At 34.6% G+C, this 21724-nt stretch overlaps 1 protein-coding gene across 1 annotated transcript in view; it reads left to right on the forward strand.

The window, feature by feature from the left end:
* WDR72 (WD repeat domain 72) overlaps positions 1-21724 on the forward strand; it is a 199119-nt gene that overhangs the window by 94004 nt on the left and 83391 nt on the right. Inside the window, exons 15-17 of the mRNA XM_053670098.1 lie at positions 15010-15827; positions 18404-18495; positions 21436-21515. Of these exons, the coding sequence (XP_053526073.1) occupies positions 15010-15827; positions 18404-18495; positions 21436-21515 (990 nt within the window). The remainder of the gene's footprint in view (positions 1-15009; positions 15828-18403; positions 18496-21435; positions 21516-21724) is intronic.

A 21724-nucleotide genomic window follows, 5' to 3' on the forward strand; every position in this document is an offset into this window, starting at 1 on the left:
TATTAGTATTATCTATTATAAGCAAAACACAGCAAAAGCTATTTTTCTATATATAAGTATCCCATTCAAATGTCCCTTATTTATTTTACTAAGTTTTAAAAAATCTATGAGTATATATAAATATCTTTGGTCTCTTTAAAAATTCAGAATTTGGTGCCTGAGTCAACACTTTATGTTCTATATTATTATGATTTTATAATAATAAAACATATCTTTTCAAGTTTCCAGACTGAGTCATATTCTTTTTAGTTTTTCTGTGTACAGAAGTAAGTCCACCCCTGCACATTTTGTTTTTGAGATCTGGCCAGATTAATCTAGCATTCTGATGGAGTCCTCACCACACTTATGTACCACAGTAAAATAATCCTTTCTGTTTTGTCTTTTGTTCTGGTGGTCCCCACATTTTGGAGGAAATTTTTTGGCATCAGAATATTAAATAAGTTTATCAGCAAGGCCCCTAATTATTCCTTGATTATTTTTTATCTTAGCTCAGGTTGCTATAACAAAATACTATATAGACTGATGGCTTGCTTATATAAAAGAAATGTATTTCTCAGTTCTGGAGGCTGAAAAGTCCAGGATCCAGGTGCAGCCGATTTGATGTTTGGTGAAGGCCTTCTTCATAGTTTCAGAGCCTTTCATTGTATCCTCACATGGCAGAAGAGGAGCTAGCTTGCTCTCTGGCCTCTTCTTACTGGGGCACTAATCCCATTCATGAGGGCTCCATTCTCATAACTACCTCTCAATGTCCCCACCTTCAAATACCATCACATTGAAATTAGGGTTTTAACATGAATTTGGGGGCAATACAAAGATTCAGTCTATAGCATTTGGTTATGTAAATTATTTTCCACAGTTTCTCTTTGGCCATGCCTCAACTTGCCCTTTCTTTTTCTGAACTCTCTTAGAGCTTTTCCCTGAAGTTGGTTTCTGTCACGTTGGTATTTCATTGAACAGAAAGAAGATTGTGTTGTGCATTTGTTTTTCAGAATTACTGTAAAGACCCTGAAACTTTATAGCTCATATTTAGTTTTTATCCCTTTTCAAAAGTTGGGGACACACTTCTGGTTGTGGTTCTTTTTTTGTTGGGAAGAGTGCATTTGTCTCTAATGGTTAGTGGCCATTTGGTCTTGTCCAAAATGTTCCCAGAGGTATTTGATCCATGCCAAAAATATTGTCAGCTAGTCTGAGACATGAATGATTATTGGCAATGTGACCACAATACAGTTATTGGACCAACAAGACACAGTATTTTGTGTATTAATGCTGTAATCCAAAGGTATGAACAAACATTATGAGCTATTTGAACCTAAGTGTGAATGTTTCTGGCAAACCAAATATCAAGGACCATTTTTCATGCACCGAATATGCTCACGGATATTTTTGACAGGACTACGTTTGAAGGACCTTTCAGCATGGATCAAATGTCTCCATGGAGTTTTGGACAGAACCAAATATCCCGGAAAGGTCCCTAACCTTGTTACTAGTTTGTTAGCCAGTTCCCAATGCAAGAAACATTCCTTCTAAGCCCTTGGTAACTTTATTCATCTCTTTCTCTCCCTGAACTTACAAGTTCTTCAAAAAGTAGTGAGTGGTTTGTTTAACTCTAAAGCAATTATATCTGTTGTTTCCCACTTGTCTACAACCAAATCTGTTTTCCTTACAGAAATCTACTTGATTGCTGAGAGAATATTTTGGAAATACCATAATAGAGTATTAGTTGCATAAACTTTATAAGCTCAAAATATAGAAATAAAAAGTATTAAATGATTTAGTAGTATTCTGATTGGGGCTTTGTTTATTATCTCATTGAGTACAACGTAAAATTTTTAAGAATTGGAACTACATATTTTGAGCCTGAAAGTTAAAGAAAAACTATATGTTTTTTAAGTCATTTAAGAAAGAGACTATTTTCTGAAATAGTCAAATTTCGAGTGGTGCAAAAATATAGGTTTTTTTTTAATAAGCATACTCTATGTCATATTGGTAAGATAGGGTTACCAAACAACCACTTTCACTGGGACAATTACAATACATACCTGTTGTTTCATTGTAATTATTTCTTTTAAAGATTTTATTTATTTATTTTTAGCCAGAGGGGAAGGGAGGGAGAGAAACATTAATGTGCAAGAGAAACACCAGTTGATTGCCTCTCACATACCCACAACCAGGGGTCTGGCCCGCAACCCAGGCACGTACAATGACCTGCAATAAAACCGGAGACCTTTTGGTTTGTGGGACAATACCCAACTCACTGAACCGCACCAGTCAGAGCCCATGTAATTATTAATAGGGCACTATTTCCCTCCCAGAAGTGGCCTGGTTTGAACAATAAATTAAACGGTTACTTTATATAAAGGCTCCTTTTCTTTACAGTTCAAGTAAAGAAAAATACATACACATCTTCTACTATAGGTTAAACAAATAATTTCAAAATATTTAAACAATCATGATGATATACTAACATAAAAAATTAATAAAGTAGAAAGCTGATGCTTAAACATTTTTCTTTCACTTTCAGCTACGTAATGCACTAGAATCTCCTTCAAGCAGGTGAATAGCATAGTTTAATAGAAAAATTCATGTATAAGCCAAATTAAAATCTTCATTTTTGCTTCATCCAAAACTTATAGTCTTAGTTTATCTGTATAAAGTGTAACCTTTTTGATGCCTCACTAATTAAAAAACCTATGCAATAATATCACTGCACAGTAATGAAAAGTAAATCTTGCATTTTAAATAAACTATTATAATAGTAATTGAGATGTAACCAAGTGACACATAGTTGTGCTTTACAAAGTTGTTGTGATTCCTCAGAATGAAAAACGAAAACCTACAATTATAAAAGAAGCCAGCAGTTCTGTTCATCAGCCAGAGTTGGAGTGTGCACATTAAAACTGGGGACTTCACAGGCCACACGAACAATATTTTATACCCATAAACCAATTGGAAGCCTGAAACAATTTCATTTATCTTTATATTCTAAGCTTTATAGTGTCACAGAAAGTGTCCATCTGTTCAGCTGAGATTGCTTCAAATAGTGAGTGGCCAGAAGACGTAGATGAAAAAGGTCAAAGGAGCCTCTTGACCCTGTGATACTTGCCAAAGCAGTTGGAGCATCAGGACTGATATACCGTTAGATACAGTTCACTAAAGCAGGCTCTACTTTAATTGGTAATGATAGCAAGAATACACAGTCAAGTTATTGCTGAAAGAAAATAGAATATATCCAATATAGTAATTTATTACCAGTCAGTGGGTTCCCCCCACTAGGTGTCTTATTTGGTACCCTGCAGTGGTGAGAAAAAGCAAAAAGGTACTCTCACACTTAGCTGGAAATGGCTGCCCTGCTGGTACCAGGGATATGTGGTGGCCCCATGATTGCCTGTGCCATTAGCTTTGGAATGTTGTCTCTATTGTAAACTCACTCCCTATGTTCTTCCCGTGCATCAGCTGCAAATTGAAGGCTTTCCCTTGTCTTTTAGTTGTGCTGCCAGTCACACTGCTTTCCACTGACCCGTTGGAGGGTGACAGTTTTTGCCACCAACAACGATCTCCAGCAACCCTTGGGATCAGTGGGTCTAAAAATAAATGGCTGGCACTTGCATTTACACCTTGTTGTTTGATTTATTTGTTGTTGGGATATTTGTTCATTCCTGTCATTCCACCAATGGTTTTTCATATCTTTGTAAAATATATGCTTTCTGCAACCAGTATATATCCCTACCTGCTTATGGTTTTCTATGAAATTAAGTCATTTGTTATGAATGTTGAAATGTATTTGGTGCAATATGAGCAAAGCCCTTTGTAGGTCTTTTTCAAAGTCTTTTTAAAAATAGTTACTGGTTTCTGTCAATGAAGATGAAATTCCCATGGAGAAATATAAATGAGCTCTTTTGAACATCCAGCCTTTTTTCCACAAAAATATCTTAAGATAAAGTACATAGTTCTGAGAAAAGATAGATTAAAGGAGAGAATTTCCTAATTGCAAGCACAGACATGGTCAAATAAATCTTAGTTTTACATTTCCAATTATGTATGGAAGGTGCAGTGTTTGGTTTATGTCTGTGTCTGCTCTGAAACAGCCCTATTCATATAGAATGAGTGAAAATCAGTGAGCACATGGGTACTTCCACCTTCCTCAAATATTTGTGTTTACTTCATCTGCTTCATTTTATGACTTCCTGAAATAATTATATATAGAAAGCAATATTAACTTAGCATTTACAATTAAGCATTGTAAACTTGATTTTGTTTTCATAACTGAGGGTCCAGATAGTATATTTCGAATTTGGTACTGTATGTATTTTTAATGGATCAAGTAGTCTTTCATACATTTAATTTGCATATTTAAAATTAAATGATGCATTGTAATGCATCATGGAAATTTCATTTTAATTAAAACACAGACATTTTAGTTTAAATCATGGAAATTAATAAATTGTTGAAAAGTGTTATGTTCTGTCTCATATACACAAACACACACGTTTCAGCTTTTATTTAAGCAAACATTATCTGAAACTAGATCTGTGAGGAGCTAGAAAGCTTCTGACCAAAGTCAGTCTCTTGTCCACTAGGTGCTTTTATTTTGACCTGATCCTCAGGACGGTATTTGATTACTCCAAGGGCAGTTTGGGGCAAAGCATTTCCCAGGCTACTTCAAATCTACTTTAGAAACCATGGTGCTTTGCACATCAGAACAACTAGGGACTTCAGCTTTGAGGCTACAATGGAGCTTTATCATCTTCCGAAGGCTGGGTAGAGGAAGACATTTCAGAAAGAAAAAAAATACGGATAAACTGTTTCTACACTTTGAAGGACTGCTTGACTTCCTAAATTAAAGATTTATACTCAATAACACCGGATTGCTATTATTATTATGTTAATTAACTAATTAACTGCTGACATGGAGAATAGGCATCCATTATGCCCCATGTCATAAATATTCATAAGCCAAAGAATTCTTTGGTCAATGTCTAGTTTAGCTTTGAGTTCAAACTTTCAGACCAAATAATTTTAAAGTGAAATTGTGCAAAAATTTTTAGCAGTGGATAAGTGTTAATTTATAATTATGTTCATTAACAATTTTTAAACTTATATTTCTACCCTAGAATCAACCAAAGGGCAAATCAGCAGACAAAGCAGAAGCTCAATCTTCAGAACTGTGTGTCTTGTTAGAAAAATGACTCCTGTCTTAGGAAAGAGGGTAGACCAATGTGGGATTCTCCATCAGCTAATTGAAACGTGTATTTTAAGGAAGGTAGCAGACTTCCCAGAATAAGCTGAATCCCAATGGTAAACAGCCTTCAGAGAAGGTAGATAGGTAAAATAGCATTTAGGTTGTACTTTCCATGAAATTTTTATGTGGTTTTGTGTATTAAATCAGTTAAAGTAGATGGCATGTCTTGATATATTTGAGGGGGAAAACATAAAAGCATTTTCTTTTACTGGACATCTTGTCAGTAATATATACAGTAATTTGACTTTTCAGATATGGTTTATGTTATAATCTAAGGCTTTCCAAAATACAATGTAGCAGTATTGGTTTTCATGTATCATTAATGGATCAAGGCTGAATTTTAGGAAATGAATGCTTGACAGTATAGAAAGGAGCCTGACATTTATGTATAGTAAGCAAACCTCTCTCACTCTTCAAACCGTTGCCCTTGTGTTAGTTTCCATTATTATGATGCCATTGATGTGTTCTTTTCTAGGCCATAGAATAAGGACAAGTATATAAGTCTGTGCATGTATATAAATTTCTTTTTCACATAGAAAGATTATATTATAGATGCTGTTCTACAAGTTGCTTTGTTAAGTGAGAAATATTTGGCAGCCATTTTCCTATATCAGTACATTCAGATTACCCTGATTAGATTTTTTAAAAGATTTTATTTATTTACTTATAGAGAGAGGGGAAGAGAGGGAAAAAGAGAGGGAGAGAAGCATTGATGTGAGAGAAACATCTATCTGTTGCCTCTTGTGCGCCCCCTACTGGGGACCTGCCCTGCAACCCAGGCATGTGCCCTGACTGGGAATCCAAAATGTGACCTTTCTCAGTTTGCATGAGGACACCCAACCCACTGAGCCACACAAGCCAGGACTACTACGCTGGTTAGATTTTTAATCAAGCCTTCAGTGAATACTGCCTTACTTTTTTCTTTCAGAAACCTTTGATGATGAAAGCTATTTAGAATTGTGTATTAATATGCAATCATTATTAGTTTACATTGTCAAAATGGACCCATTCTTTTATTTACCTGTTATTACTGTATAAATCTAATTTATATGACCAAGAATTAAATAGGTGTGGCTACTCACATAAATGGAGTTAGAAAACTATTCCAACTTATCCAATATTAGGAAAAAATGTATGAATCAAATGACTTTAAATTAAAAACTATAATAATTATACTAATTCGATTTATAATAATATAGCACTTATACTATTTTAACTTCTTTTTAGTGCTTTAGTAAATGTCAAAGAAAAATGAATAAAAAGATTAGGAATTAAAAGAATGGAGCAAATAGCTTTTATTTAAATATAGTAATGGTGAATACGCTATATAAAATTATGAATAAAACGGAAAACCTAATAAAACAAGAAAATAAAGTTAAAATATAGTAGTGCTGAAAACAAAGCTCATATAATAATACAAAACCACTAGTTTGAAAATACAGTAAATATAAAATTCTCCTGATGATAGCAATAAAAAATAGAAACATAAATAGGAATAAGTTTAATAAGAAATATGCAACACCCATATGAAAACGTGTGTTAAAAATTACTAAAAGGCATGAAAAATTTCCTGATTTAACAATATAATGCAACCCCAGAGGGAAAGCACCATCTTTTACAAATTAACATAGTTATAAATCCATACATTTAAGAATAATAACTTTCAAATTCTCATTGGTTGGTTTTTGGAAATTGATTGCAAAATATATGGAAAAATAAATGTATAGAATGAGCTAAGAAAATGAGGTTAAGGGGGAAATATGGGCATGGATGTCCTACTCACATGTCAAACATTATCTAAATATCCATCCACCCATCCATCCATTCACCTATCTGCAGTAGAGTGTATCATGGTTCTAGAATAGAGAATTCAATAAATAAAAAAGGATAAAGTCCAGGAAGAAGCATGTATATAAATCATAATTTGCTCTTAGAAAAAATGGCACTTAAAATTCTACAGAAAAGTTAATAAGTGGCTTTTGTATAATTGAGTATAATTTTTGGATAAAATATAATACCCTGTCTACCTTTAACAAAAATCAGCTTCAGATGAATGAAAGTTTTAAATATAGAAAGATTATTGGAATGAAATATATAGTAATATTTTTACTAATTGGGTTGTAAAGGGCCTAAGAGTGACAAAATTTCTAAAATAAAAAATATATCATTTTTACTTTTTAAAATATGAAAAATTATATTATAAGCCCCAATCTATCAATTTCAAGCCTAATAAGACTTGAAAATTATTTGTAATATGTCCAATACAGGGTTAATATCTTTACATATGAAAGAGCCCTTACAAATTGATAAGAAAAAGATAAATAGGAAATTGGGCAAAGATTAATACTTATGTCACAAAAAATACAAATAGTCCTTAAGTTTTTTTCACTAAAATACATCAATGCAAATTTTCTATCAATAGATTAATAAATATTTTTAAAAGCTGAACTCTCTAATGGTATAACAAAATAGCATATACATTTACTTTTGGTCAAAATGTGTTTTGAAACGACCTTGGTGGTGCACAGTCTAACTATTTAACCAACATTTAAGAGTGTATAACTTTTCACCCTGAAATTCCATTTTGAAGAATATTTAAGAGAATTAGAAAAGTATCCTGGTTTTCGGACAAGGAATAGAGAATAGTAGTTTTCATTTGTAACCTATGGAGAAATGACTTACTTATAGAACACTTTTGCTCTTTTCCAAATTACCCCAAATTCTGCATCAATAAAATTTTGAGGAGACATAGTTCAAAGTCAAGGCAATGGCATCCAAATATACCAGGAGCCAAGAGCGAGGGCACCCTAAGTGAAGCTCTAGGTAGATGGGAGCCCACTGACAAAGGCAATCTGTTATAGAGCAGGTTGACTCTTGACTGGCCCTGTAATTAGGTGCTTAAATAGGCTAGTGTTGTGAGACACTTACTTTTCATTTAGGCGACGGTTTTTTAAGTGAATTTCTCAGGTCACATAGAGGTTAGAGATGGGTTTACGGAAATGTACAAAACTAACAACCAAGGGCTGAATCCCAAGTTACCATAAACAAAAGTTTACTTAATAATAATTTTTCAAAATGTGCTCACTTCTATTTGTTACTTTTCAAAAAGACCTGGAATAACATCTTCAATCATTCAACTGAATAGTTACTAGAGAAAGCCATGAAATCAGTACATTTGTCCTCAATGTTTATGTAACTCAGCTTATCCAGCATTTTAAGCTAAATGAAGTCTACAAAAATCCTCGTACTTTATGAAATCTGAACAGAACAAATTCTTGCTGGTGTAGTGCACAGAGATTGAGACAGGCTCAGCTTTTGGAGACTGGAGTCAAAGAAAACAAGGATGCCAATACATGTGATGATGACAAAAAGTAAATGTTGGGAAAAAATTAAGATGTCATGAAACATCCAAGGAAAGCAAGATTACAACTGGAAGGGGAAATTCAAAAAGGTTTATGAGGTTAAGTCTCTTGGAAATGAGCTCTCTTCAGGGGTAAAATTTCTGTTGATGGGTGTCAGGGCACTTGCAGTCTGAGAAGAAACAAAGGGGCAAAGAAATTGAGAAAGGCTGAAAGGCCAAGATACACTATTAACAGTGGAGTAATCAGGCAGCTATGCCAAGCACAGATTGCAATTAGGAGAGGAGGGTGGGAAAGAATTCCAGTGAGAAGAACTAGCCTGTGAACTGCATGCTTCAGAGACTCGGTCTTGCTCACCATTGAGTCTTTCACATACAGCACAGCAGGTGGCACATAGTAGATGCTTAGTAAACATTTGATGGCTAGATGGATGAATGAACAATTGATAAAATGTGAAGGTGAGGACTTGGTTTGAGAGGCATTGAAGAAAAGGAAGCAAAAAATAATATCCAGAGTTAAGCCAGGTTCCCAGGGATGTCAGGAGATGAAAAAGACTTTCTTAGCAAGGAGACTGGGGCTGCAGTAACTGTGGTTTATAGGCACATTTTAGATATATTAAAGTTAATTTTTTTCTGACTCTTCAGTATGTTTTCCTGTAATTTTTGGTGAAAAGCGTTGGCTAACAAAGAATGTGATGATGAGACAATATAAAATTCTGATCACAAATCTAGAAGGATATTTGTGGTACCTATGACTAAATGTCACTTTTTCTGACTTCCAGGGCCACATTTAAAATAAGCCTTTCCCATGTTGCAGTGGAGTAGAAATGTCACGGTGCCGTGTACCACTTTTCTGTTTTCAGGGTAACGCAGTTTTGGCTGAATGGAAGGAAATGAAAGCCCTGCTACATTGAAAATTAGACCTGAGCATCTCTTCCTTTGCTAAGGCACTGAGGGTATTAGGCAGTAATGGATCTGCCTTCAGATAGCCCACCTTGTGGTGCTGAACTTTTTTTCATCTTACCTCTAAAAAAAGACTCTGTCTAATGTTTCAGTAAGAGATTGGATGCACATATCTTAAGAATTATTCCTAGCTTTTTCTTCTTGAAGTGGTGAGAGTAAAGCTAAAGTTTACTTTTATTCACTTTTTGTCTTAGAGGGAAACTGCTTTCATTAATTAGTCAGTACTAGTTTATGCATTTGATTTTCTGGTTGTGTAGGAGCTATAAAAAGCTTTCATGAATTTTTGCAAATACTATTATTTATAAAATAGTTGAGAAGCAGCCAAAGGAATCAGGCATGAATCCTGCTCTCAAAATAACTCACACCAGAAGACAGAGGATACAGTTCCTGGACTGAACTTGGTTCACCCCTTGGGGAAGGTTAAAGATTCCCTAGGCTACGGGTAAATTGCTGAAGAGATGAGAGAGGAGAGAGAATACGGGACAAGAGTGGGTAAGGATGCAAACAGGAGGTTAGATTTGGGCTAGAGCCTGAGGAGAGTGACTGTTAAGGTAACAAGTTAGAGGCAAAGGCTCACATGTGGGAGTGAGTCAAACATGTAGGAGGGTCAGTAAGAGAAATCTGACCAAATGAAGGAGGAGGGATATTAAACTTATGCAAGAAAGACAAAAAAGGACTTGACTGGACATTTGGGTGTGCCAACTCATGGAAACTGGACTTCATTCTACAGGCATTTGGGGACTTTGAGAATCTAAAAGTAATACACTCAAAGCACTTTCTTAAACCTAGATTACTCTGGCAGTGCCGTGCAGGGTGGGTTTGCAGCTGAGAACAAGATGTTCTGTTTAAGGCCACACTAAAATGATCCATGACCCTATACTCAAATGATGAAAATGCAGAAGGAAAGAAATGTGCAAAGGAAGTGTTTTCCCTAATATAAAGAAGATCTCACTCAGATGGGTGTTAGAAGTTTTTATTTATTTTTAATTATGTGATCATTTGTCCAGTATAAAGCTAATAGGGGTGCAGCAATAAGAAGAATATAATGTCGATACATACTACCACATGAATCTCAAAAACAATGCTTAAGTAAAAAAAGCTAGATACAAAAGTTCATATCAAATGCATTCATTTCCATAAAATGTCTAGAATAGGGTAATTCATATAGATAGAAAGGAGGAGGGTTTGGTAATAATTGTATATGTAATCAGTTCATTAGTGAATATTTTCATGACTTTTTCTTCTTTATATATCTCAGTAATTATGACATTCCATAAAATAAATGCTTAGCTACTGAGGACCCTTTGGATACATTGATGAGAAATAAGAAATATTATTCCAGTCTTTAAAAAATCTGAGTGGGCCCTAGCTCAGTGAATTGAGCACGGGCCTGAGAACCAAAGAATCACGGTTTGATTCCTAGTCAGGACACAAGCCTGGGTTGCAGATCAGTTCCCAGAAGGGGATGCATGAGAGAGAGGCAAGCATACATTGATATTTCTCTGCCTCTCTCCTTCCCTTCCCCTCTAAAAATAAATAAATAAAATCTTAAAAAAAAACTGAGTGGATAATATCATCTGAAGAAATGTCAGAAAAAATAGACATGAAATCCTTACTTGGCTATTTGTAAAATGAATAATTTTGAACAAGTTTCTTCTCTGTTCTTCATTTTCTATTCATTAAAGGGATAGGGGTCAGATTAGATCATTTCTAAGCTCTTCTTGCTCTAACAAAACTAAATAAAATGTCTTTGCAGCTATTATCTATATATTTTCTCACTTAGTATTTAAGTATTTGTACCAGATATTCTTTCACAAAGTCACAAAAGTGAGAAGATGAAGACAGTTTTCCGCAACAGTGTCACTGCGTGTATTTTGTGGTTGTGGTGAATTGGGCAGGTCAAGTCCTTTACGATAAATTTACTCAGCGAGGGAACCACTGTGTTGCAGAGAGAAGTTTTAGCAGAACAAGTTGTTAGTGCATTTCTACCTTCAAAAGCACAGGATAAAATCAGCCTTATCTAACCATTTTGTCTTTTTGAGTCAGATAAAAAAGGAAGAAGCACAAGTTGAACACAGGATGAAAGGAAAAAAATGAATAGATTAAAAAAAATAATGGTGTTAGACTTATACCTTCAGACTTACTATGTTTTTTTTTTTCTTCAGACTTTCAGGTCTTTTTCTTTTGTCTTGCTATATGTATACGGACTTATTGAGAGTTTGAATTGTGTGTTGCTAACTTTAATTTTACTAGTTTCTCCTTGACTTATGGGGAGCAGAGGAACAATGTCTGCCCGCTGGCCATCTGGAATTCTGCTCGCCCACTTTCTGACTCAGTAGCTTTCCCTAAAGTCTGTGTGCTCCGGACAAAGAGCTCAGCTCTGTGTGCCTCTCCCTGCTGTCCACCTGCTGTTGACAGTATTCACATGCAGATGTATCAGTGCCATCGTACTTCCCAGCCTCACCAACGTTTAGAGGCTGGAATGGGAGATTGTCCTTTCCTGCTCCTCTCTAGCTGCCCAGACTGTAAACAACACTGCCTCTTTGCCACAACCTAGAACTTCAGAGAGTGGGAGGACAAGTGGTGTGATTCCTGGGAAAAACCCAGCACCTGCTCTATGAATACATAGCCTGGATGGAACAATTTTGGGTAATTATCTAGCAGGCAATCTTAGAGCATTCTATAAATAACATGTGAACTAGTGAAATTTATATTTAACCCTTACATTAAAAATTTTAAATTAAGTTTATTGGGGTGGCACTGGTTAATAAGATTATATGTCTCAAGTATTTGCAGTAATGTATATTAAATGAATTACTTTTGTATTTAATCATTTGTCTTGGACTTTTTATTATAACAAGATTGAGAAATGTTTATGAAATATTTCTGTTATAATGGTTTATGTTATCATTCTAAAAGTAATATAATTATATTTATATTTTTGCAGAGCATAATTCAGTCATGATTTACCAGGATATTTTCAATACAATTCTTGTCCAAGGAATATATTGCATATAGGTAACATAAATGAAAATAAACATAAGATTTACTATACTCTTTGTAAACATTACTACATATTGTGTATGCCCCATCTATTACATATAAAAACTCAAAAATATTATAGGCTTTATTGTCATTCTTTGTTACTTATGTCAAAATAATGGTAAATACTCTTTTTAAAGTCCTTGATGACATGACTTTAACAATATATTGTTTTTAAAAGAAAAAAATTCAATGATGACTGGCTATAATTACAACATTTAATCACTTTAGTATATTAAAATATAGTAATGGTTTATACTTATAATCTAAAAGAATTTTTCCACATGGGAAACAACTTTGCAGTATGTTAAATAAATTTTGAATAGCACTGATGATTTGAAAAGGATCTATAATGTCCAGTTTCTCCTGAGGCTTATGGGGACCATTAGTTTGCAGCGGAGCAATGGGCTTATTGTGGCTGTGGAGACCACACAATAGAAGGATGAAGCCTGACCAGGCAATGGGTCATACTTCTGCGACACATTGTTACGATTTTCATTGCCCCGATAATTGAAGAGGTCTAGGCACAATGGCCAGAGAAGAATATAGCTTTGGAGAAGTATCAGTGTATAGGAGAGCTTAATGAATGGTTTATTATTTTGTATGTATTAAACATTACATTATAAAATAAGTAATTTTTTTAGTAAACTAATAGGTAATGAATGGTATTACGATATTACTACCTTAGTTTCACTTCTTGATTATGTCTGGTTGTAAACATTTTTTTCATATTTTAATTTGAATGTTATTCTTTGTATCTTGCTATTGGTGCTATTTGCCCATTTTCAATCTATATAGTTTTCTTTTTATTTCTGATGGGAAGAAATTATTTCTTAATAATTATACTGCCCTGACTGGTGTGGCTCAGTGGGTTGGGCATTGCCCTGCAAACCAAGAGGTGACCAGTTTGATTCCAGTCAGGGCACATGCCTGGTTTGCGGACCGTGGCCCTGGTTGGTAGTGTGTAGGAGGCAACCAATTGATAGATGTTTCTCTCCCTCTCTTTCTCCCTCCCTTCCTTTCTCTAAAAATAAATTAATTAATTAAATCCTAAAAAAATTATATACCAGAAAAATGTGTTTTTTAAGTGTATCCCATTTTGGTCTTGTATTGTAAAATTTTTAATATTTTTAAATTTTCTTTTTTATGATTATAAAATATGTCATTGCTGCAAATAAAATCCAAAAATTAAATTTAAAAAAACAAGAAAACTCCAAAGCATAGAGATTATTTTAACCTCTCTTTCTAATTAATAGTTGTTAACATTTTAGTGCGTGTCTTTCATGAATATATGTGTATATTCTATATATATTTATATATGCCAATATGTAAAAATATCTATACATTTATACACACATACTTTTATTAAAAGGGGATTATTTTTCTGCCTTATAGAATACATTTTTCCAATAAGTATAGTTACCATTTTTTCTAAATATTTGAATGGGAGTCTATTATATACATATGCTAATCATTCACTGAATAAAAATGTATTGGACCCTTAACAATGCTGTATAACAGCATTATTTTATAGTAACTGGGAATGAGGCAATATACAAAACTCCTGCAAAGGCTGAGTGTGAATGCTATTGGGGAAGATATACAATAAACAAATAAATATTTTACATAATATAAATACCAAGAAGAAAAAAATCAAGGAAGAAGATAGAGAGTAACAGGTTGGCATAAGGGGATATGCTATTTTAGGAAGGCCTTATAAATGAGCAGGGACTGAACTGAAATATGAGAGCCCACCACACCAGTCTTTAGGACAAACTCATTTTAGGCAGAGAAAGTACAAATGCAAGTTCACAAGGTGAGCCTTTAATAAGAGCAATTTGACATTAGTTAACATTTAGGTTACTTCCAATTACTTAAAGTTTTAAATAAATTTGAAGAAACCATTTTTGCCATTCTGGCAATTTGATATTGTTTAACATTTAGGTTACTTCCAATTACCTAAATTTTAAACAAAATTTTAAACAAATTTGAAGGGACCATTGTTGTTAAAGCTTTTCTAAATTCTTGCAAGTGTTCTAACTGTTCTCCTTAATTTTTATATTTGGTTTTCCTGTGTTGTATGTCTTCATGGCTTTATTGTTAGGAAGATATGAAAATGTATACAAAATGATGTCAATCTGATACCATCTTACTCCAAATGTTCTAATTTGTATTTTTAAAGGAAAAACATGTTTTACAAATGAAAAAAGGGGTTTAATATATTAAAATATAAATATAATTTAGAGGGAAATTTTTATAGTTAAGACAAAGAAATGGAAATGACTTGCTTTTAGTTTGTACTACTACTTAATACTTTCTGTTTATGCCATTTTGATATTATGGGATCTTTAATAAAATCATTTAAAAATAAGAACTTTCACAAATAAAGTTTTTTTTTCTTTGTTAGGTCACTGATGCCAAGTCTTTCTCAGGTCCTTTTAATGTCTTATCTGTGAAGACAAAATGGAGCAACATTGGCTTTCATATCCTTCTATTTGACTTGGAAAGTCTTGTTGAACTTCTGCTGTCAACTCCAATCTGTGATAGGGACCCTTCAGATTCATTTTATGGCAGTGAGATGCTGAGGAGAGCCAAAACTACAGTAGAGAAGAAAACACTGACGCTGAAAAGAAATAAAACTTCCTGTGGTCCCCTCTCAGCAGAAGCACAAGCCAAGCCTGTTAGTGAAACCCCAGCCCAAGGAGATAATTCCATCATAGTTTTAGAAGAAAATGATGGCATTAAAAGGCAGAAGAAAATGAAGAGCTCCAAAAAGACACACCCTATATCATCAAGAAAATTCGATGCCAACCTCATCATCGATGCAGCCAAATTGCTCCTCTCTTGCCTCTTGCCATGGGGAGTGGATAAAGAATTAGATAATCTCTGCATTAAGCATCTCAATATTTTGAAACTTCAGGGTCCAGTTTCTTTAGGACTTGCTTCAAATGAAGATCACTTCTCATTGATGCTGCCAGGCTGGGATGTATGCAATGCGGAAATGAAAAAAGACTGTTCAAAAGGAAATTTATTTTCCAGGAAAGTTTTGGACTTGTCAAATAAGTATACATCCACTCTTTCAAGTCAGGCCCAGATGCCAAGAGGACTGGAAAATAATTGTGATTCTTTGCATGAGTCAAACACTATAATTTATTTATTGAGAAAATTATTTTTAGTTAACAAATTAGTTAACATGCCTGTAGAATTGGAGTGTGGAATTGATAGGTAAGGCATGCCTAGAGATTTTGACTATTCTTAGTTGGGGCATAAAAAAAGTATCATTATTTGCTATATTCAACTCTCTAGCGTCTCTCCTCTCCTTTCTTTCTCTCTTCACATGAAGAATAAACATGTAACAACTCCTTTAGGTCCAAACAAATTTTAGAAAATATTTAAAAAATTTGGGGGATTGGAGGATAATTTCAGCAACAGGTCCATGTTTTAAAATTTATTAATGCAACAAATATCCATTGCTCTCAAAATATGTGCCAAGAAAATCAGAGTGCTGGGTACTGAATGATTCAATAAATACATAAATAACACACCACCTTGAAATCCATTGTAATTGCTGTGAATTAGTATGAACAAAGAACACTGAAGTAAATGCCTATGATGACATATTTTATATATTCTAAGAAAAGGAAAAGTTTAAAAATTTCATACCTCAAATTCTACCATTTAATTTATACTTTGGCATATTAAAATAGAAGAGGCCATCAGTAATTAATTTATAGAAAGTACATTTTAGTAATAATAACTATTGTTTTTGAGTGTTCAATATCTACTGGTCACCATGTAAGCCCGTTAAATACATGATTTTATTTAATATGCACAGCAAAGCTGAGTTATAGGTACTATTATTTTGCTCATTGTAGACGTGAGGATATTAAGGCTTATGGAGAGAAGATACCAAACGCAAAATTAATTCAGCTTCTTAGAGTCTGACTCAAGGCTGAACATCAGTCTAATTCTAGAGCCTGATTAATTACTAACCTTGATTCTGAGTGTTAACCCTCTTTCACTGCTAAAATTCAGTGTAATTTTTCATAGTCTGATATTAGAATATTTAATTCAATTCACCAAGTGCTTATTGAAGGTGTCCTTACCACTAGCTTACAGGGGAAATGCAGATAAATTTCTCGTTGGGATATGAGTGCATGTAAATGATATAGACAATGCACACGAAATATGTAGAAAACATTGAAGTACGGTAAGAAAACTAGGAAAAACATTTGTTGTATAGGTTATTACAAGTGGTCAGTGTAAGGAGAATAGTTAGTATGAGGTGAAACATCTAGAAAGCCTTCACAGAAGAGACACTGAACTCCCAACACATGGTGGCAAATGGTCCACGACATTTCTGTTCCTAGATAAGAACTCAATTCAACAAATCTCTGTGCCAGGCACTATATAAAGGAGAGTTTCTGCCCTTGGTGTACCTACAGGCTGGCAGCAAAGCAGGTCCATATGGATTAAGTAAGATTCAGTATTATGCTTCCTTCCATTATAATGCTTTGTGCTCCTGGAGTGTCCATTTTCTGTTTGTGGGCCTCATAATGAGAAAACAGACTAGTAAATTTCAGTATTTTATCATCTTCTATTTTATTCTATTTATTTTAATTTTTTTAACTTCAGATAGGCTTTATTTTTTTTTACTTTCCTTTCTATTATACAGAAAATTACATAGCACCTTAAGTATGGTTTAAAAAATGCAGTCAGCCTGGAGCCTGAAAACCTAGGGATGAATCCTGATTTTTGTTTGTTTGACTAGCCATGTGGCTTTGGACTAGTCACTCAGCCCTGTGGGCTTTGCTTATAAAATGAGGTGGGTGGGATAGGTGATTATTTAAGATTTCTTCAAATTCTTACAAACTTGGGCTGCTAACAAAATACATTTATTTGCCTAACTGTGATCCCACAGAGCAGGTGAGGAACTTTGTTATTGTTTGCCAGAGGGGTTCATTCTGAGTTTGCTCTGGATTACAAAATTCCTGAGCACAGGGTATGTCCAGAACCCTCTGGGGGAGATGATGGGCTTTCACCACGCCTTCCCTGAAGTGGCCTTAAAATCATTACTGCACTTCAGTTAATTCTTTGCAGAATTCCCCATTAAAACAAATTATTGAATAGAAGTGTCAGGATTAGAGACTGGTTCCCTAAATCAGTCACTTCAGATTTGATACACTGTAAGAGACTTCATGTTCTTTTGCAGGAAACCAAAATAATGTGTATTAGATTCATCACACCAAATCCTTCCAACAAATTTGACCATCTCACTAGCATTTCACTGCAGCTGTGAAGGTTGAGAAACCTTTGCTTCACAATCAGTGCATGGCATAACTGAATTTCAAGGAAAGAGCTATCTGTCTCTGAGAATATCTTTGGACAGTATCTGAAAGTTGCGGCTGAGTCACTGGATTAGAGTAAAGGCTGCCTTCACCAGGTCCTGCCGGTACCTGGCGAGAATTCTTTAGCAGATATAAGAATATTAGGATTCAAAAATGTATTGCAAGAGCCACAAATTAATTGCATGGCCTAATGCAGGACCCCTTCTGTAGAAGTGGATCACAAGATAATAGTGGCAAACTGATCCACAATTCATTTGGGATCAAAGTTTTACATAGGAGCAAAGTGGGGGGATAAGATTCATCAGAGAGGTTAACGTGGAAGACATTGCTAAAAATAATCTGTGTTCACTTCCCAAATTTCTTAAATTCATCATGTGCTCATGTCTTCAATCTATTTTTCAAAATATTACTCATATATCTTTAATAATATCCTTTAAATCTTTTTTTCAACAGCTCTTTCAAAATGGAATCCATGCACAACAAAGTGAAAAGTGCTGGGAGTGATATTTTGCATATTTCAAGCTTCTACAGTTACTTACGAAATGGTAAAAAAGTCACAGATATAGCCTGTATTTTTTTTACTTCTACAATATAAAATAACTAGTATTTCAATAACTGGATAGCACTCTACAGTTTAGAATGAGCAATGTGTCTTTATTGTTTGACTTACTCTGCAGTTCTCATGGTTATATTATTGTATTCTGCCAATATTGAAATATGTATAAGCGTTTTTATTAAAATAAATAACATAAGACATGTGATGATTTTATCAAATGAGAAATACCTGGCAGTCTGAAACTTGCTGAAAGTCTGAAATATTTGTGTACTAAATTAAGGTCTTATGGGGAAGCTTATTGCATTAGTACCTTTATTACCAAATAAGTGATTACTATATTAGAGAATTTTAGAATTATTTCAGAAGTCATATCAAGGTCCTTGAAATCTTCTGAATGACAACTTTGGTGTTTAGATTTTCTTTCCATGCTAAATGGCTAATTCATTCCCAAAACCTGCTTCTCTAAAACTTTGGCATCTCAGTAAATGGCAATTCTATCCTTCCACTTTGTCAGGCCAAACACTTTGGTATCATTTTGACTTTTCCCCTTCTTTCATATCCCAGAGCCAGTCTTTTAGTAATCATGTTGATTCCACCTTCAGAATGTACCCCAGATTTTGACTGCTTCTCTCCACTACAGAACCTCCCTTCTTGACTCTTAATCATCTCTTGCCTTGATGACCACAGAGACTTCCTAAGAACCCCTCTGCTCCTATGGTTGGTTCCTGCACTCTGTTCTCAACCAAGCAACCAGAGTGATGTATTTGAAACTAAGTCAGAACCTCATGTTTCTGCTTATAAGCCTTTCAGTGTCTTTCGTGTCACTCCAAATAAAAGCCACAGTGCTTAGGTAGCTCACAAGGCCCAATATAAGCTGGCTTTTCTACCTACATCACTGCACGCACACCCCTATCTAACCTCATCTCTTTGAACTCCCTTCTCTCTTCCAATGGTCCAGCTATACTGACCCCTTTACTCTGTTACCTAAACATGACAGGCAGGTCTCAGGGCTGTTACACTGGCTGCTTCCTCTGCCTGGAATTGCCTTTCCCCAGATTCCACAAAGGTTGGCCTGTTGCCCCTCACCTCCACCCAACACCCTTTGGTTCTTGCTCAAATGCCATTTCATCAGTGAAGATGCCCTTCCTTCTCCCAGCACAACCTACCTCTTTCCCTATTTTACTGTTTTCCACAATCCATTCTACTATCTGATGTATTATATATATATTTTAAATTTTCCATCTTCCTCCTGCTAATAAAAAGTAAGTTTTGTGTTTAATAATTGAAAGATGAGAGGTAAAGGGGAGGGAGGATTTATTTCATGTTATTAATTCTATAATCAAAACCTGAAGAATAAAATGACACTGTGGTGCTTATTCTAAAGGGTTGACAGGACCCAGTGGCCACTGCTGTCAGCAGGAATGGTGACTAGGTAATATGGGAAAACTGGGATGCTTGCTTTTTCTCTTTCCCCTTGGATGTTGCAATGAATTCTTTTAACTCACTGACATTGCCAAGAAAAGTTGGCTCTCATTTCTACCTCGTATTAAAATTTTAACATCACATTAAAGTGTGTTGTGAAGTACCCCGTGATGCCAGTAAGTAGTTACAGTTGAGACCAATACTTCGCTTTGATGGTAAAATCACAAGGTCAACAAAAAGAGAGAGGAAGAAAGGAGAGAGATCAAAAAAAATTTCTCTTACCTGCTGTGCTCATAGAAAATGGAAAATATGATTTCAGAATTATAGTGCATGCTTGCATGTTTTATGCACTGATCTTGGTCACTTCAAATTTGTAATATATGTTTCATCAGGAAGAAACAATGATATTAATGAGTTGTAAGTTTCATATATATATATCATATATATATATAATTCTCTCATGTTCTCAATTTACATTATATCTAATACCTTCTAACACATTTTCCTTGGCCAATAATGTAATACACACATACCTTTATCTATTTAATATTTAATATCTAAAATGGTGATTTAATGAAATACATATTGAACTAATACTTAAAAGTTGATAGCAGGATTTCAAATATATATTAATACATTAATTTAAATAGACAATTATCATCATTTTTCCCCCAGCACAAGCCCTCATTGTTTTTGTCCCACTCCCGGGATCTGACGCCTGAATAATGCATTTTACCTACCAAAAAGCTAACTTAATTCATCGACTTTTCACTTGGATGATAATATGTACATTTTCAATTAATGAAAGGCACTTATGAAGTGCAATTTTGTGTAGGAAACTGCTGGACACTCTATAGATCAACTTAAATAAACCAAACCTTAGCTCACTCTTAAAATTTCACACTGAACATTAAGGCAAATGGATAGAAAGAAGATTCAAGAGGGCAAACTTAAAAGAAACAATACATAACAAAATGAGGCAAATTGAAACAGAAGTGCTGTACCTATTGATCAGAGTAGTATAGCTGGTTAAGGACAAATCAAAGGAAGTCTTTTATATGATTTCTGTGTGAGGTGCAATGTATAATTTTAGAGACTATTTGTATGAGGAAGAAATAAAATTTGGTGATCTGTTTGGGTGGAAAAAGCATTGCTTTTTGTTGGCAAAAATGTACAATGATGGGTTTCAGGTGTACTTGTAAAGATGAATTTGATTTACTGTGAACATGTATTAGTATAATTATTAAAATACATATAAATTATTAATGGTTCTCAACTGTGGCTATACCTGAAAATCTTCAGAGGTAATTTTACAAAGTATTAATGCCTACCCTACCCCCAGCCTGAGATCTATTAAGTCAGAATCCCTGGAAGACTGACCCTGGGCATTGGTGTTTGCGAAAACAAATCTGCCCAGGTGATTCCAGTGTGCAGCTGAGTTAAGGACCATTGAGGTGCATCCATTTTTAATACTTTCAAGTTACAAATGTGTTCTTTATATTTCCAGGTAAGAATGAATCCCATATACCTGAAGCTGACGGTTCACTTTTGAAACTAATTTCCTGTTGGAGAGACCAGTCTGTGCAGGTATGACACTGATGCAGACACCAGCCCACAGTGTCTGCATCATTGTGGATGAAATGAGACATTCACCCAGACTACCAAGTCCGGTGGAGGAAAAGGGACAGCATGGCTTTTCTCTCAAGGGGAGCAAAAGCCTTGGCCCTTGCAGTGACTGGCCTGTATTGGGTTTCTCCACAGGTTACAGGAAGGTTCTCATTTACTATGTATGGGTT

This window comes from Artibeus jamaicensis, unplaced genomic scaffold, assembly GCF_021234435.1.
Source record: "Artibeus jamaicensis isolate MK-2021 breed Jamaican fruit bat unplaced genomic scaffold, CSHL_Jam_final contig_548, whole genome shotgun sequence".
Lineage (NCBI taxonomy): Eukaryota > Metazoa > Chordata > Mammalia > Chiroptera > Phyllostomidae > Artibeus > Artibeus jamaicensis.